The following is a 16892-nucleotide window of genomic DNA, read 5'->3' as shown; positions in this document are numbered from 1 at the left end:
GATGCCTTGGGGAAAGGCAGTACCAGGGTAAGCCTAGAGGTATTTTGTTTTATTTCAGGTTTGATTTGCATTGCTTATGATAGAAGAATATATAGTAGTATGCTAACAACTACAGTAAGCAGTACATTTTATTATGAATGTCTAAAGACTTTCTATTAAAAACATTCTTCTGTCCAATTTTTAATGCAAATACAGTAAGAACCCAGTAGTTTAGGAGTTGCATGCGTCCTTTTTAATATAAGCCTCAATCCTGCAAACACACGCCTTACTTTGATGTTCCGGATCAAAATTATTGAGGTTACCTAGTTACTACTTCTGCATGAGGCTTGCACACTTCTGTGACTTCTTTGTGATTGGCTATAGCATTTTCCTGGCAAACTGAGGGTCTTGAGGGTGGTACAACTTTTGCTTCATAGGGTTGCTCTGCTAACTTTCATAAAGGAAACTACTTTGGCCTTGATTAGACATGACCTGTATTTCTGGCAAGATGACAAAACTATAGAATAGTGTCTTGAAGAAAGAGCTTAATTTACCGTTTGTTATTTCTATGTGAATCAAGATGTCTTCAGCAGTCTTAAAGATCAGGCTCAGGAGAGTGGAGGATCATCTTAAACTATAAATTATTTTGGCTGTTAATGTTTTCAGTTAATGTGTATATTTTCGTATGACCGGTGATTCATCTTGCTTTGTATTCTATTATCCTAGAGTCACACTCATAAAAAATGACTTTAGGAAACCTAGAAATGCTTTGGGACAGTTGCTGCTGAAAGGGAGTATTACCTTTTCACTTGACCTATCCCTTACAATCTTGAAATTCCACAGGTTTCTCTAGTTGTAATGAAGCCTCTGTTGGGCTGGTTGTTACAGCCATTAAAATAATTGAATACCATTGCAAGGTAAGCTGTAATCCTATTTGCAGTATTTTTGAACATAGTTTCTCAGTAAGCCCATTTTTGGGTCATGGTTTAGGGCTCTTAGCCCTTTCAAGAAAATAGGATTAGGATTTTTTGAGTTTACATTCTTAAGTCCCTCCTTTGAATTTAGGAACACCACAAGCAAATTAATGTTGTCATGCCCACTTCAAGTGTGAAAAACGGGGGTTTAGTTTTATTGTGATCCTTCAGCCTTTACTGTTTGTTCTAAAATGTATTCTTTTATGCTTCCTCTTAATGAAAAGGGGTGTGGAGCAGTGCATGTGTGCAGACACCCCCAGATAGTGACTTTCTATGTTATGAAGGTACAAATGATGGCTTCATATCCAGAAGTTTTAGTCTGCTTTCAAAACTTGGGGCACACTGAGAAACGGATACTTTCTGTGAAAGTTTAGTGTGATCATAGAATTGTGAGCATCTACAGAATGAACTTAATTCCATTTACAGGTGAGCTGCAAATGTTAAAATTTGAGTAAAATTTTCAGGCAGCTTTATTTCTGGACAGTGTACCTGCTACTGTTTTATTTTCTCTCTGAGGAAAACTGTACTGATTATCTAGAAACTTGGTGTTTATGTTATGAAATGATTCTTCCATGTTATGGAATTCATAGTTACTGGTTTCCCCTCCATGAGGGAAGAATTGCTAATGGTCACAGATGCTGTGATGGTCTTACAGTAATGTTTATTTTTGTTGTGAAATGAAAACTTAGAGGGCCTTCGAAATCCTCATTTTGAGTTGAAGTTATTTTATTGGCAGAAAACAATGTTTTAAAGTAGAATATGCAAAAACACGTTATTGAAGTTACAACCAAATGATGTGCTATGGTCTTGACAGTTTTCAAGGTAGGAAAGAATTGTTTTAATAGTCAGATACAGTTTGGAAAATACGGTGTCAGAAAACCTTAATAGCTCATTTTCCCAAAGTTTGCACGAGAACTTTTTTGATGTTCAGCAAATGTGGCCATTGAGAGATTCCAGAAGGAAAGCTTTGCCACTGTGAGATTTTAATCTGCAAAGCAGTGTTTAGTGTTAACTGTGATCTTGTGGTGGTGTTTTTCTCTTCAGTGAATTTTCTAGCTGTATTTGAACGAGAACTTCTGTTCCTATGAGGAATGTATATCCTTAGTAATTAAACCCCTTGTATTTAAAGGGCATATTTCCAAAACTGAAAAGTTCCTGTTAGTTCAGTAGACTAGTAAATGCTGTCTGATGTGGTAAGCAAGCAGCACTATCTTTGCAGTTTTGAGGCCTAATTTCTGTTTTGTCTCTTTGGATTCTTTGTGACAGTTGGTGATGTAAATGATTTGGCTGGTGACAGGAACAATGAAAACAAAAGAATATTTTCTAGTACTGACTGGTACTAACAATGTTTTCTAGCAAACAGTCTTGTATTTTTCTTCCTTAGAGGATTTCTAAAATTAGCTTTTATTTCTGGGCTATTACTTTCCATTTTAATGTTACAGTGGAAATTATAATCAAATCTTGGTAGATTTTTCCACTCAACAAGTCTTTTCCATACTTCCTTTTGCATATTTACCATTTCTTATTGCCTGTATTCCCTGCCCCTTCCCATTTGCATTGTCTTCACTTCTCCTTTAGGCAAAGCTTAGTTTTCAGAAAAAGATTTTGCAAGAGAGGTTTCCCCCTCCAATTAAAAAGATTAAGTTTAATCATTACTTTCTTTAAGCCAGTAGCAAAATGTGTTTTATTAATCATATTGGCCAATTGCAAATAAAATTGTGGACATATGGGGCATCCTCAGAAAGCATAGTGATATGACTGTTGTAGAAAATTCTTAAAGTAATGTTTCAAACACCTGCTTATGCCTTTCTTCTCTGAAAAATCGATTTTCCCTGATTCTTGACTTTCAGGCTGAGAGATGCTAGAGGGATAAGATAGAAAACATGGATAGGATAGAAAACATACTTTTATAGAAAGGTATGTGATATTAATGTTTGAACTTTCTACTGAAAGTAGTCTTTGTCACTGAGAGTGTTCAGTTTTGCTAAAAAGATGATTTATCACATCTTGTGGAGGTAGATACTTTATTTGTTTATTGCTGCTTGATTTTGTCGAAATAACTCCTTATTGGGAGGAAATAGTTTTGTTCACTTCAGCTCTGTGCCTGTATGGCTACTGACCTTCTTAAATTGTTTTCAGTCTTGCCGATTTCCTCATGGAACTATTGAAGGCACATACCTGAATGGTTATAGTACTTAGCTTAACATGTTAGGCATCAACAACCAATTAAAATGGGTTTCCCCTTTCTAGCCAAGGTCAGAGGAATAATTATGGCTGTTTCAGAGCAGAGACTTTTTGGCTGAAATAACTTAAGGCAGTAGTTAAAGTGAGAGGCTTTGTATAATGGAGCACTTGACATACTTTGCTAAATTGCTTTTTTCCAATTTTTTGTACAACGAAGTGGGTTTTTTCCTCTAGTCAAAGGTACATAGTTGCTATCCCTACTTAGCTTTGTGTGTGACTTGTTCTGTAACATTTTTTTTCTAGATAAGAGTTCTTCCTGAAGGGAGGAGGAGTCATTCTTACAGGTTGTGAATTCTGAACTTCTGGATTAATTTAGTGTGGACTTAGTTATACTGCCTGTTTTCCAGTCCTGTAGTCTGTCTTCTATATTCTTGTTGAATATTCTCAATTTTCTATTTTTCCTAAAGCATGAGTGCCAGAAGACATCATAGCAGTGCACCAGTGGTCTTCTGGCAATGCAGATGGCATAAAAAAAAAAAATGTGAAGAGAAAGGATGCTACAATTTGTGTGTCAAAAGAATTTCATGAATTCTTCATTAAAGTGTTGCAGTGAAATCTGTGTTTGTTTAGCTTTGCATGATTCTGGAATTCTTTTCAGAGCTGTTGTCTTGTGTTATACAGGATCCTTTATGTTGGAAGGTAGTAATTAAGCCAGAGTTTCACTGTAAGTTTCTCAGCTTGGAGACCACTATGAAAAGGGCAGAAGGTGGTCTTAGAGGAACAGAGCTCCTCACTCAAACAAGAAAAAAGAAGGCAACTAATAGGAAGAAGCTGCTGTCAAACAGAACTTTTCCTGTCTCTCCCAGTCTTTTCCCTTGACCCCAAATGTTCAGTGTGGAAATGAAAGTAACTTTTAAGTAGCTATTTTTAAAGTGAGGTTAAATAAAATTATGAACTTGAAACCTTTAAAGTTCTGTCTGATTAATCTGGCTCACTGAAATTTTCCTGAATGTCTTTTTAGCCGAGGGAATGAAGAGAACTAATTTTGGCCTCTTCTCACAGAATCATCTAGGTTGGAAAGGACCTTGAAGATCATCCAGTCCAACCGTTAACCTAGCACTGACAGTTCCCAACTACACCATATCCCTAAGCGCTATGTCAACCCGCCTCTTGAACACCTCCAGGGTTAGGGACTCCACCACCTCCCTGGGCAGCCCATTCCAACACCTAACAACCCATTCTGTAAAGAAATACTTCCTAATATCTAGTCCAAACCTTCCTTGGCGCAACTTGAGTTGTTACTGTTACTCCATGATATATAACTTAAAACTTGGTTTTAATTCTCTGGTAAATGTCAGATTTGCTAAACAGATTATGCTTTCTCTTGCTTTTCTGGATCTGAGTCTTGCTTAGTTTCTACACAGCTTATCAGTTTGCAGCATCCTGGTTTAGCCCCTTTCACTGGCTGTGGAACTATTCTGGGATACAGTAATGTTTAAATCTCTTGGGCTGAGGGAGGAACTGAGTTTCCAAGCTTCTGGACAGTTGTTGTAACTGAAATGTTTCACAAAACTCTGTCACTGCTGTTATATATGTGGCTTTCACTGTCTCTTCCTGAACAGAAGTAGCTGTGAATGCTGTTCCTTGTGTTATTTTTGGGGCAAGTGAGGCATGTTCCAAATACCTTATGAAATTCTGTCTGTTATGGATTTAATTACAGAGATGTCACCTTCCCTGAGTAGAAGGTGACTAAACTTAGTGTGACTGCATTTTAGTGGCAGTTCTGCAGGTGTGAAGTAACAGGCAAATTTCTAGTGAGAAAAGCATCAGTATATGTTCACGTGTATCTTAAGTGGGTAGGCGTGGACATTGTCTGAGGTAAGATACTTCAGTTTATACTTCACCTGAATTTCCATTTGGGTGCCCCTCAAGTTCTGTTTCCTTTTTGTCCTCTTAACTGTTGTGCAGGATATGTTTAGATTATGTGTTGAGAACCCCAAATTTATGTGTTGAGAACCCCAAAGGTCTATTTTTCAACTAATTCTGTTTTAACTCTAGGAATTTCTAACAATTCAGTAACTGCAGTCAAGTGTTTCATGAGTGATTTAAAATTGGAAACATTCAGATTATTTCACAGCGTAGTTTGAAACCAAGTTTCAAGATGTCTGTAGAATTATGGGAAAGTCACAAATTTGAAGAGGAATTACTCCTCTGTATTGACGTATTTTCAATGACTGGATTATTGGAAGGACTCCAGCAATTTCATATCATTCTGCTTTATATGTGTGAGAACACCTTTATTTTGGGTTCACAATCTCATTCTAAATCTTATTTTGTAGCAAGAATTGGATAAATCAGGTAAGGTTACAACATTAATCAATACTTCTGTTCTATCAGTGTAAGCCTACCTGATTGAAATACTGGCATCCTGCAAGTGCCAGTGGAGGCAGAATTTGACTAGTTGTTCCTGCTTCAGTGTGTTAGAGTATATATGTAAATTCATACTACCTGTGTCTTGTTGAGAATTTAATTGCTGAAGAAAAATATCTTAAACTCTCCCTGTTTCTGAATCCAGCTTGCTTTTCATTGATGTTGAAAGTTTGGCTAAAATGTTATTTCAATTCCTCTTTCATTTCCTTAAAATATTCACAAAGTTAAATGTCTGGTTTTTAATATTATCTAAGTTCAGAGTTTGGGAAAACTTGCTAGTGGCCCAGCAATGTGTGTTCTGGGTGTGTTCCACATAGTGATATGTGAATGTTTTTTTTTTAAATTAGTTTGTTACAAGATGTCATTCTGACAGTTCTGCTCTCGAATCGGTATTGAGAGTAAAGACATCCTTAGAAAGCAGTGTGAAATGTTATCCTCTTAGTTTTAACTGGTGGTGTGTGTTTTTTCTCTTTAATTACACAGTACCCAAATCCCTTATACAAATAGGATATACATGGGTCTGATTTTTGGGTCTGATTTTTGGAAAAAGTACTTGGCTGATTAGCTGCAGTCACTCTTACCTGGAAGCTAGTGTGTGTAGTAGAGATTATTAAATCAAGTTGAAGTAAGGTAGCTCAGGTACTGGAGACATGTAATACTCATGTTAAAGTAAATCTTTGCTCTTGCAGAGGCCTAGTTTGGTGTGGCTATGAGTGGCTGTATATGGTTTGGACAGCCAATATAGCATAGTGGATAATTCACAGCATAGAATAGTTTAATATGCTGTGGCTAAGACAAGCCAGTGCTTCTCTTACTGTAGCTGGCTCTGGGTGTGCCAGTTTAGTTACTGTACCTGACAGTATCTCTGAAGGGGATTTGAGTTGGAATGCGTTACATGCAGAGAGGCTGTGGAATCTTTCTACCCTTTTGAGTTTTTAAAACTTGACTGAAAAAGGTATTTGGCGACCTGTTTGAACTTAGAAGTTAGCCTTGCTGTGAGCAGGAGTTAGGAGTGAGATGACCTACAGAAATCCTCTTCAGTGTTAATTTTTATGGTTCTAATTTGAAACGAGGCACTGCTCGTGTTTCTCAGGCAAAACTCTCCAAACTGTAGATCATTGGGGGAAGAATCAAATTTCAAATGAGCAGTTGAGATTTTGCAAAGTTTAATACCGAAGATCTTTGCAACTTGTTCCATCTGTGGTTGACCTAGAGCCACAGAGAAGTTGAACAGCATTTCAGTCTTGTACTGAGTGTTGACTTTACTGGACTTAGTCAGAATGTAGGGAATGAGCTGTTTGGTGCAAGTATAGAAATGATGAGAAAGGAACTGAAAGAATGAGAGTTTTTAGTGGATTTGGAGGCTTTTGGGCAGAGAAGAGCAGCTAGGGGACTAAGATTAAGGGAAGTGGGATTTGACAGTAGGCTTGGTTAAGGAACAAGGTAAGGTAGTGGGATGGGATCAAGGGAAGGAGAAAATTGAAACCTAATGAAACTGAATAGATTGTGAGAAGCAGTCAGATGTGAAGAGATGCATTGGAGGAGTGCAACTATAATAACTCTTGGTGGATGGGCACATTTAAAATGGGTATATTCTTACAGTTATATTGACTAATTTGTGACGGGAAACAGTATAAATTAAAAGACAAGTAAAATAGGTCATATCTTTGCACACAGGCCAGTAAAACTAAAAATTAGCAGAGTTTAATGGTGCCTTTTCTGAACATCTTCCTCAGAATTAAGATGTCTGAAATATACATCCCTAAACCATGCAGTCACAGTTCTATATAGTTATTTTAATCGTGATGGCCCTGAAAGTAGTTATTTTGAGTTTATTGGTGCCGACAGAAGAATAGTCTTTCAGTATGTGAAAATTAACATCTATTTTATTAACAACCAGTCTTAACTTTTTTCATGCTAATCATAAATTTAAGTGAATAGTTTAAAAGCTTGGGTTTTTTAGTAGTTAGCAAAGAAATGTGTGTTGGTGTCTATTGCTTTCAGAAGCCTTTCTATCATAGGCTCTTGATTTACATTCCAATTATGCAGATTTCTCAGACAAAGAGGAGCATTGATCTAAAAACTGAGTCTTCACTTAAGCATATCTACAATAAAAATAGGTCCACTTAGGCATTTGTATTTTACAAACCTTTTCCTGTCTAAAAAATAATAAAAAGAAGTAAGGAGCAGCAGCAATTCCTGTTTCATCTGAAGTTCTTCCTAAAGCATTTTAGCCTGTTCTCCTGTTGCTAATCTGATAGAGTTTGAGGCTTGGGGGTTTTGTACTGCTCTAGTTGTATGTAGTTTGTGTTCAGTAAGGTAACAATTTACAAGTGTAGAATGTGTAGTCTTTTTAAAGAAAACAATTTTATTTAATGCAATGATACATATAGCGCGTGGTCAAAAATAGTTATTTTAACATCTGTTCTCTGGCGTTTTGTGGTCTGACATGCTGATGCCTATAAGTTTAAGAACTCAAGCTTGAGCTAGTGATGCTTAATATACATTCATCAGTACACAGATTCTTAGACTATATACTAATTTGTGTTAATTGTAATTTTTCCAAAACCAGGTTTCTATACCCACCCTACACACACCTTCTTTTCTAATGTTTTTTTCTTTGAATAAGAATCACAGAAAATATTTTTCTATGGAGTAATCTTGTGTTCCTAAATATCATTACAGTAGACAGATGTCTTTAATCAATTTCTTATGCCATGCTTTGTCTGCTTGAGACTGTAAAAGAAATCCTATGTACCTAGTAGATGCTTATATTGAAACTTGATAAATCTCTCTTTCATCTTTTCATACAAATGCTATAGCCTTACAATAATTTCTTTATTTGCTAGATAAATCAGATAAATACGATTCTAGAGATGTGGAAAGACTTCAGCAAGATGATAAATGGGTTGAAAATTATCTGATTTGGCGTCACGATGTTGTGGATGATACATTAAAGATGATTGATGAAAGCTTTCAGTGGAGGAAAGAATATACAGTTAATGGTAAGCTATGTTATAGAATGACTTTGTGTGTTGCTTTTCTATTGAACTACAACTGACTTCTATATGTAGTTTTGTTAAGCACCTTTTAAAGGTTTTGTAAGTACTGCAGAGCTGAGCAAGAACTTTTGTACTCAATTTAAAAAAAAGAAAACTAAAATTACTGCTTTTCATGTTGACCAGTGCTATCTCACTGTTGTGGTTCCATATGTCTATTGAAAGGTTGTTTAAGAGGAAGGAAGCCGGGCAATTATCTCTTGTTTTGTCTCTGTATTTGCTAGAATGGAGTCCTTAAAGGCAACAATAACAAAACCCACAAAAGAACAGGATTCTGTTGTTCATGATAGTAGCACTGCTCTGACACCCTAGGTAGAATAGATGTGGTTTTTGTCCTGTGAGAATATTTTGAAGCTGAGCTCTATCTACAGGACTTCACAATCAGAATTAAAGGATAGAGCAAGAGGGGCTTCAGATACAAACAGAAATAAACATTTGCAGCTTCTCACATCAATTTTTATTCTTATTTCTTCCTAAGTAGATCCTATTCTACAGCATGAGAGGAGGAAGATAGTAAAGATATCAAATGAGCTCAATATTTGCTTTAGTTTAATAAAGGCTTTGGGAAGTGGTTTATAAAGACATTCTTGTATTGTTAGACTTCTGCATTTTTAGTGACTTGTGTTAAATTACAATGTGATTATTAATATGATTACTGAAATAATCTTTCATTTGGCTTTGCAGACTTGACAGAATCTGTCCTTCCAAAATGGTTATTTGAAAGTGGTGCTCTCTTTCTTCATGGATATGATAAAGAGGGCTATAAATTATGTAAGTTACATAGAATACAGTATTTTCAGTCATTGATCATTATTTTTTGTTTCCATCATTTTAGTGTCTAGTTTGAAAAATAAACATTTGAAAAGTAGGTATGTACTGGCAACTGTTTTTACTAAAAATGATGAGTTGTTGATAACTGAGTATCTCTTTGGGTCACAGAAGTGGAATGAGGAAACTCAGCAGTTTCCAAATATCTTAAACCTTTATCCTAACTGTAATGCAGTTTTTAACTTTACTGTCGAAGTACATTGTTTCTGTATCTCCTGTGGTGAGTATATGACTAGTATAAATGTTCACTATTACAGTACATTGTCATTGCTTTTCTAGCAGCCCATGTTCTTGCATACTTATGGTAGTTCACAGGAGGTCTGTAATAGTTTTCTTTTGTCTCTTTCATTTTTTCTGATCTCATTGAAATGTTCAGTAACAGTGTGAACAGCTGAGAATTGTTGGAGAATGAACTCTCAAGTTGTGTGATTAGCTTCTAGTAATGAAAGAATAAGATTTGTAGGGAAACAGTAAATATTGCCTGAAATACTCTGGAGTTTTTATAATAGTGTATAATAGATGGTCAGTATTTTTTCTATAACTTAATCTGTTGTAACATCTCGCATATTTACTTTTAATTAAATTTAAATCCTATGAAGCAAAAGAGTCTTTTTAAACAAATCATTCATGAGGCTTTCCAAGCAGTGATCTTGAACCTTGAAAAAACCAAAAATTTAAATCTGAAATTCTGCTTTTTCTTGGTTTACCAGGGCTAGTTTGTACTTCCGAAATACACTAACTATCCAGTGTTTTACATGAATGACTGTTTTAAACACCAAAACACTAGTTTTCCAAAAAACAATGACCAGAAAAATACAGCTTTTATTCTATGGCAGTGTTGTGTCAGACTGTCCTTTTTCTTATTGTAAGATATCACTGCTATATGAAAAATTGCTGCATTGTTATATTTCATGATTTTTCTCTTAGCCTCCAATGTAAGTATTCAAGGATTAGTGGTGGTGATACCTTTTAATTGCATTTAGAAAGCTGAGCGTGATTATACTGGGTGGTTCCATTTGGTGAGATAGGGGGTGGGGGTAGAAGTAGAAAAACATGACTTTCCTGCATAATTTTCTCAGTCCAAGCACTGATGCAAGTGTTTCACAACAAGAACGTGTAAGTCAGGTAAATAATAATTTCTGATTTTATTTTCACTGAAACATAACTAATGGCTCAATTTCCCATACCTGGAATGTTTCTTCTGTGAATGGAAATTGAGTCAGAATATCTGACTTGGTATGCAAATTCAGATTATATCATAGGTAAGAGTTCCTGGTTAGTCAACATGTGAGAAATGTGTTTCTTGGGCCACATGCTCCATTCTCATTGTGATATGTAAAACAGACACTTTAAAGTATAAAGAAGTTCTTCAAGAATTATTGGTTACTTTCACAAGAGTCCTGGTTTTGAATAGGGGTATCTTTGAAATTCTGAACTTACAGCATCTATTTAATATGCTAGGTTTAAAAGAAAGTTTGTTTCTTTACATGCGCCATAAAATATTTTTATTTACAATTGGAAGTAAAAGACATGGAGAATAAATTTGTTTTTTAGTAAGACTTTTCAAGTTTCAGGGAGAACAATTAAGTTTATCTACAATCATTTTCAGGGCTTGTCTAATGTTGGTATTGTAGAGGCACCAAAAATGAAGGCCACTCTTTACATTGTGGTCCTGAATATTTCTTTTATCACTTCATTGTATAATCAGTAATTTGGTTTCAGGCACTTTTATAAAGTCTGTTACTTTGAAATATGCTACTTTCATGGAAAAACTTGTCTCTGCATGACTTGTTTCTTATTCCAGAAGGGGATGTATTGGGCTTTCATTTATATAGTGTTGCTCATCTTCTGGATTTTTTCACTTCATTTTGAAAGGTCTGATGCTTTTCATATAACTCATAAGGTGTGTATAAATAGTTTTTCAAAACACATCAACTACAATGTTGTAGAAGACATAAGCACGAAAAGAAACATAAATTTAACAACCCCAACAATACTTACAATATTATGTTTTGCATAGATTCTATCTGAGGACTGTGTGATTTAATTTGAATTATGAAATTATAATCTAGGTAAGAAGTAGTCTTTAAATATATGAAAAGTATTTTCCACTCTATTTCTTCTGTGCTATAATTCTTTGTATTTTCAGTTTTTAAAAAGTTCCAGTATAAAAATGTGAGCAAGACAAGGGGTGTGTGTGGAAAGGTGTGCAGTTGTTTTTACGGCTGTTCAGTGGCCACAAAATCGGTAGAAATGTAGAACACACTGAGGTGAATACATTTGTTCATCCTGTATAACTATACATAATGTTTTCTGCTAATTTGGATCTGTTGATTCAATTTTTGTGTGTTTTTCTTCTCACAAGTTTGGTTCAGAGTGAAGCATCATACAAGAGATCCTAAACAGCAACTTGAAAAAAAGAAGCTGGTTGCTTTTTGGTTAGAACATTATGCCAAGAGAGATCATGGAAAGCCCTTAACAGTGGTATTTGACATGGCTGAAACTGGAATCAGTCACATAGTGAGTATTTTTGTCTGTCTGATTGCTTCTGAATTATTTAATTTATGTCCCCAGAAAAAAGGGAGTCCCCGTGCAGTCCTTGACACCTAAATAACTTAACAGTTGCTCACATCAGTGATATGTAGATTTTGTTCCTGTGACATGAGCAGTTTCCAAAATCTTTTGTTACATAATTAAACTTTAAGTCTTGTGTAGCACACTGAAAACTAATTTTAGTTCAGTCACCAAACTAAAAGCTACTGAAGCTCAGCAGCTTGGTTTGTCAGTCATCATGGATGACAGTAGTAGAACTTAGTTTTTAAGCACCCAAAAGGCAATAGGCTGAGCCGTCTTTATTGTGAGTATAATTGCTGCCACTTCTTCAATAGCTCCATTTTCATTGCTGTCTCCTTTTTTGGATGAATCAGTCAATAGTAAAGTATGGAAAAATGGGATAATGGTGAAGCATTAAAACCCTCAGGTGCAGTTGCAGAGATCTTTGAGAATGATGATCTGTTCTGACAAGTCAGCATCTTCAGTAGACAATTCTGATCCTGGTCCTGCCTCCATCCTCCATGCTATGTAAGCTGTCCCCATACATTTAAATTGTGTTAATTTCTTAAGTCCCTGCATGCATCTTTCCACCCATTGAATTTTGTTGAAGAGAAGTTAGCTGGATGCAGAAGAGCAGTTCTTCAAGTAGGCATGGCTTTCAGGATTCATCTTAACCAAATATAGCTGGAGTCTGTCTTTTCTCTAACTAAACATGTTATTACAGTAATGAGACTGATATGGTGAAGAAATCTACATGCTTGTGGCTGTGTACAGATAGAGAAAAAATGAGGGTGTCTGAACAGATGTGATAGACTTCTGAATAGTAGGCCCGTCTATCAGTTTTTACTTCAGGAATAATTATCTTCACTCCCTTTTTCAGTTCCTTGTCCAAGCTGTCAGCTTTACTGAATACTGCTTCTTCTAAGCTTGACCTTACATAAAGAAGAGATTCCAACTTTTCAGAAGAGACACTTGTTTTAGCAAAGGCTTTTATGCATTTCTAGATGTTCTTTAGGACTACAAAATGAAGGAGGAGCCGTGTAGCTCAGTCGCTTCTGTAAAAGTGACAACTGTTCAAAAGGTTGCAATTAGATAAGAAAATTCCAATGATTTTGAGTAGGATTTCACCTTTGGCTTGGACATAATTGTAGAACTGAATCATTAAAGAAGCCAAGAAGAATTACACTGGTTTTGGAAACTATTAGAGACAACTGTCTCCCATTTGTACAATAATTTAGAAAATTCAGTTTCTTCATTTTTAAAAACATTTCAGAATTAATTACTTAAATTCCATTTTGTAGGTGTTTGGAAATAAGTATAAAAATACTTCCATATCAATTAGTCATACGTCAAGTCAGTAGTCAACTTTGGGAATTACTTGGAGACTTCCTGTTATACATAGGACTGGGCAATTCCCTGCCTGAAGTAAACTTCAGAGAATGTTTAATTTTAGATGCTCACTGGAATTTAGCAAATTCTTCATGTATGTTATATGAAACTTCAGTGTATTTAGGAACTGTTCCTGAATTGATGTTCTTAACGGTTAAGTCCTGTGCCTATATGGAAAAGTAGAAGACTTGAAGAATGTGATTTGTGGAGGTTCCAATTTCCAGAAGGTTTGGTTGTCTCTTTGGCCATAATATTTAACAAATTGATCCTGACAACATTGCTGTGAAATGTTAAAATTTCCCCCAAACTCCTCCCCGTGGAGTGTTCTTACTTTAGAAAACCAGTAGTTGAGTATTTTTTAAATTTTTACTAAAGCTTTCACAAAGCATGTGAGTATCTGTTTTTATATGACCTCTGGAATTTCATAGTGTTCGAGGACACTCCATATTTGCTTTTGCTTCAGTGATTCCTGCACACTCTCTGCACCTGACGTAACTTGGCATCCATACATATGCATTTCTTTGAGGGATGCTAAACTATACTGAGATTGTAGTGTGGTGGCATCAACGCTGTGGCATGTAGAGTGGGGCTGCTTCTAGTCTGAGCTGGAGGTTCAGCACAGTATGGTATTTTTCCGTTGTTTTCCATTGCAGTGCAGAAATGCTGTTATCTATTTCAGGAGTCAAATCAGTTGCCTTAGTACATACTCCTTGTGAACAGTTTTTTCTGATATGATGGATTTCAACCTACAAAACATACAAAGAAATGCATTTGGTTCACTTATTTAAGCATTTACTTTAGTAAATTGAGATAGGGATCTTTGCTGATGCCCATTGGTATTTCTGTCAGATGTGTCAGCACTTTTATGAGGACCAAAATTACAAACTACTCCTTGGGGAGTTATTTGCAAATATATTGTAGTTGAAGACAGAATTGTCAACTGCATGCTGTGGGTTTTCTTTTTTGTGGTTCTCTTTCATTTCCCTTGCTTTGAGATAAAATTTTTGATCCCAGTACATTCTTCTCCCTTCTCAACACTCATCAGTGCACTGACTGGTTGCACAATGTCATCTGGACTTTTTGTATATTTTCTAGAAGTTTTTCAATACATATTTTGCTCCTAAGATTACTCCGTAGTTGGATTTAGGTATGTTTTATTAAAAAAAATCTCCTGGTTCAAAAGCTGTTCCTGTTATAGAGCAGAAGTTCTGGTTAATATCTGGATCACTAGATTTATTTAGTTCCAAGTGCACCAGGTGCAATCTTTGTTTTATGTTGTCATCTTTACCAGACCTGGGGGGTTTTTGTGATTCACTTAGGTATGAGTCTGGGCATCAGCTTGTGTACAGCTTTATCTACAGTTGCTGTTAATACAGTCTGAACGATATACTACCACTACGAGTAGTACTTGATCTATTTAGTAGCATAGAATGGAGCTACAGCGTTCTTATTGGTTGAGGTCGTCTTCTAAAATTTGGAAATGAAAATGTGTTTTTTAAACTTGGGTAAATTTCGGAGTGAATGTATGTTGTAGTATCTCTCTGTTCCTTTAGGTCTGGTTTTCTACCTATTAGTATCTTTATAAAGAAAGCATAAATGCATATCCATAGCTTACTATAGCTGTCTTTAAGATTTGCTTTGTAGAAGCTTGTTTAGAAGATTAGAACAATATCACCTCCTTCATTTTTACTGATCCTCAACTTAGACAACCTAAAATAAGGAATTTTTTTTGAGGGGTGGAAGGAGGCAACATTTGAATAATTTTAATGTGGATAGATGAAAATCTAAATTCTGTCATTCTCTTCAACTGAGTTCATTAGAAAAAAGTGTACATTTTTAGCACCCACTTTCAGGAGCAGAATCTAAGCCGGTTTAGATGGCAGGACTGAGATCTTGCCTACCATTACATATTTATAGATTTAATCTAATAACTAAAAATCTCATAGATTGGCTACAGGTAAAAAAAAAATCTTATTTCTATAGAATACTGAAATTTTTCTTGCCAAATGCCATGCTGTCCGGTTTTTCTTAAATGGCTAAAACTTGTATCTTGATATTCTTTTTTTGTTGGTAAGGCAGGAATGCACTTAAATATAAGCAGTTTCCTTTCTGCCTTTTCCAGGTAAGATGGTTAATGTTGCATTAGAACCTTGCAGCTGTGCAGTACAGGGCCATAAGCTTTTGAGAGGATATTTTGACAAATATGGTGTAGTTCAGTTTTGCAAGGCAGAGTTGATGCTCTTAAATGTGCCTTGAGAGCTGTCAATCCATACTGCTAAAGATAATACTAGAGCCATGGTTTTATATAACAAGAATAAAGGATTGTAATGATTTCCTTGATGTGAAAAAGCAACTTCATTTGGGTCTTATGGAGCATGTCCTGAAGCAACTTCTTTGTGGTGTCTTTGAGACTCCCAGAAACACCGTTTCAGCAATTCCTGTCTGTAAGTGTCCCATTATACAATCTTGCTTTGTAGTTAGTACGTTTATCACAGAACAGGAATATTTTTTTTAATGGCTGTTTGTAGCCATGTAGAGTAATTGATAAATTTTATCCTAAAAGAACTTGTTTTTCTAAGTTATTTTCTAGAGTGTGCTTCATTTATTTGTTCCATTGCTATGGACATCTACTCTATCAGTTTTTATCCCTGGTATGCAGCCAGGTAATTCTGATAGCTCGTGCCTTGTGGCACCAGTTTAGGTAACTAGAATAGTTGCAGTTATTGAATGATCTGCTGAAATCTGTACTAATTCCAGATTTTCATCAAAATAATGGTTCCATCCTCCTAATATTTGATAATGCTGCTTTTGAATAGGCAGCAGAATAAAGAGCAGCATTCCTGTTAATGCACAGGAGACTCTAATTGCTTGGAAATCTATCACTTTATGCTATTAAATGAAGGATACTGCATTTGGTACAAGCAACAGCCTTCTATTAAAGGCTACCTTCTGCCTCTAAAGATACCAAGCTTTCAGTTAGTTTCTAGTTATTGAAGCTACTAATAAAGCTTTCAGGTGGGTAGAAAATCCTCTTATGGGTTGTCGAGTTTTTTCTCTGTCTGCAAATGTTATAATAGCGTGTTTACATCGCTCCAGGAGGCTGTTCCCCATAACATTTTTACTGTTATGACAGGCATTGGATCCTCCATCAGCAGTATATTTTGTTCTGTTTCTGAAATTAGTAGTAGTAGTGGTTGCTTCTGTTAGGATGACTGGGGAAAGCTATGAGTACTCATGGCAGGCTTTGCACCTAACCCAAAGTACCTTATTGTGATAAGGTATCTCTTACTTTATTGTCTATACCTGTTTCATAAAATGCTTTTTTTGCCCATTTCTGTGTAGTCCTATTATACCTGGATTTTGCAATGGAGAACTGCCTGTACTATTTCTGTGTAGCTGCTCACTGGATGGAAGCACCCTGAACATGGGTGGTATACAAGCAGCTCTTGAGTGCTGCCTCTGCCCACAACTTCTCTGCATACCACAAGCTAATACT

General features: G+C 35.8%; 1 protein-coding gene across 5 annotated transcripts in view; it reads left to right on the top strand.

The window, feature by feature from the left end:
• Positions 1 to 16892, top strand: part of MOSPD2 (motile sperm domain containing 2) — a 41120-nt gene that overhangs the window by 868 nt on the left and 23360 nt on the right. For all 5 annotated transcript variants that reach the window (XR_012627547.1, XM_074858745.1, XM_074858743.1 and 2 more), the window contains exons 3-5: positions 8417 to 8572; positions 9311 to 9397; positions 11820 to 11974. Coding sequence is in view for 4 of the 5 variants with exons in the window: in XM_074858745.1 (XP_074714846.1) it covers positions 8417 to 8572; positions 9311 to 9397; positions 11820 to 11974 (398 nt within the window). In the remaining variant the exon portion in view is untranslated. The remainder of the gene's footprint in view (positions 1 to 8416; positions 8573 to 9310; positions 9398 to 11819; positions 11975 to 16892) is intronic.

Source organism: Strix uralensis, chromosome 2 (assembly GCF_047716275.1).
Source record: "Strix uralensis isolate ZFMK-TIS-50842 chromosome 2, bStrUra1, whole genome shotgun sequence".
NCBI lineage: Eukaryota > Metazoa > Chordata > Aves > Strigiformes > Strigidae > Strix > Strix uralensis.
This window is presented reverse-complemented; position numbering and strand designations above follow the sequence as displayed.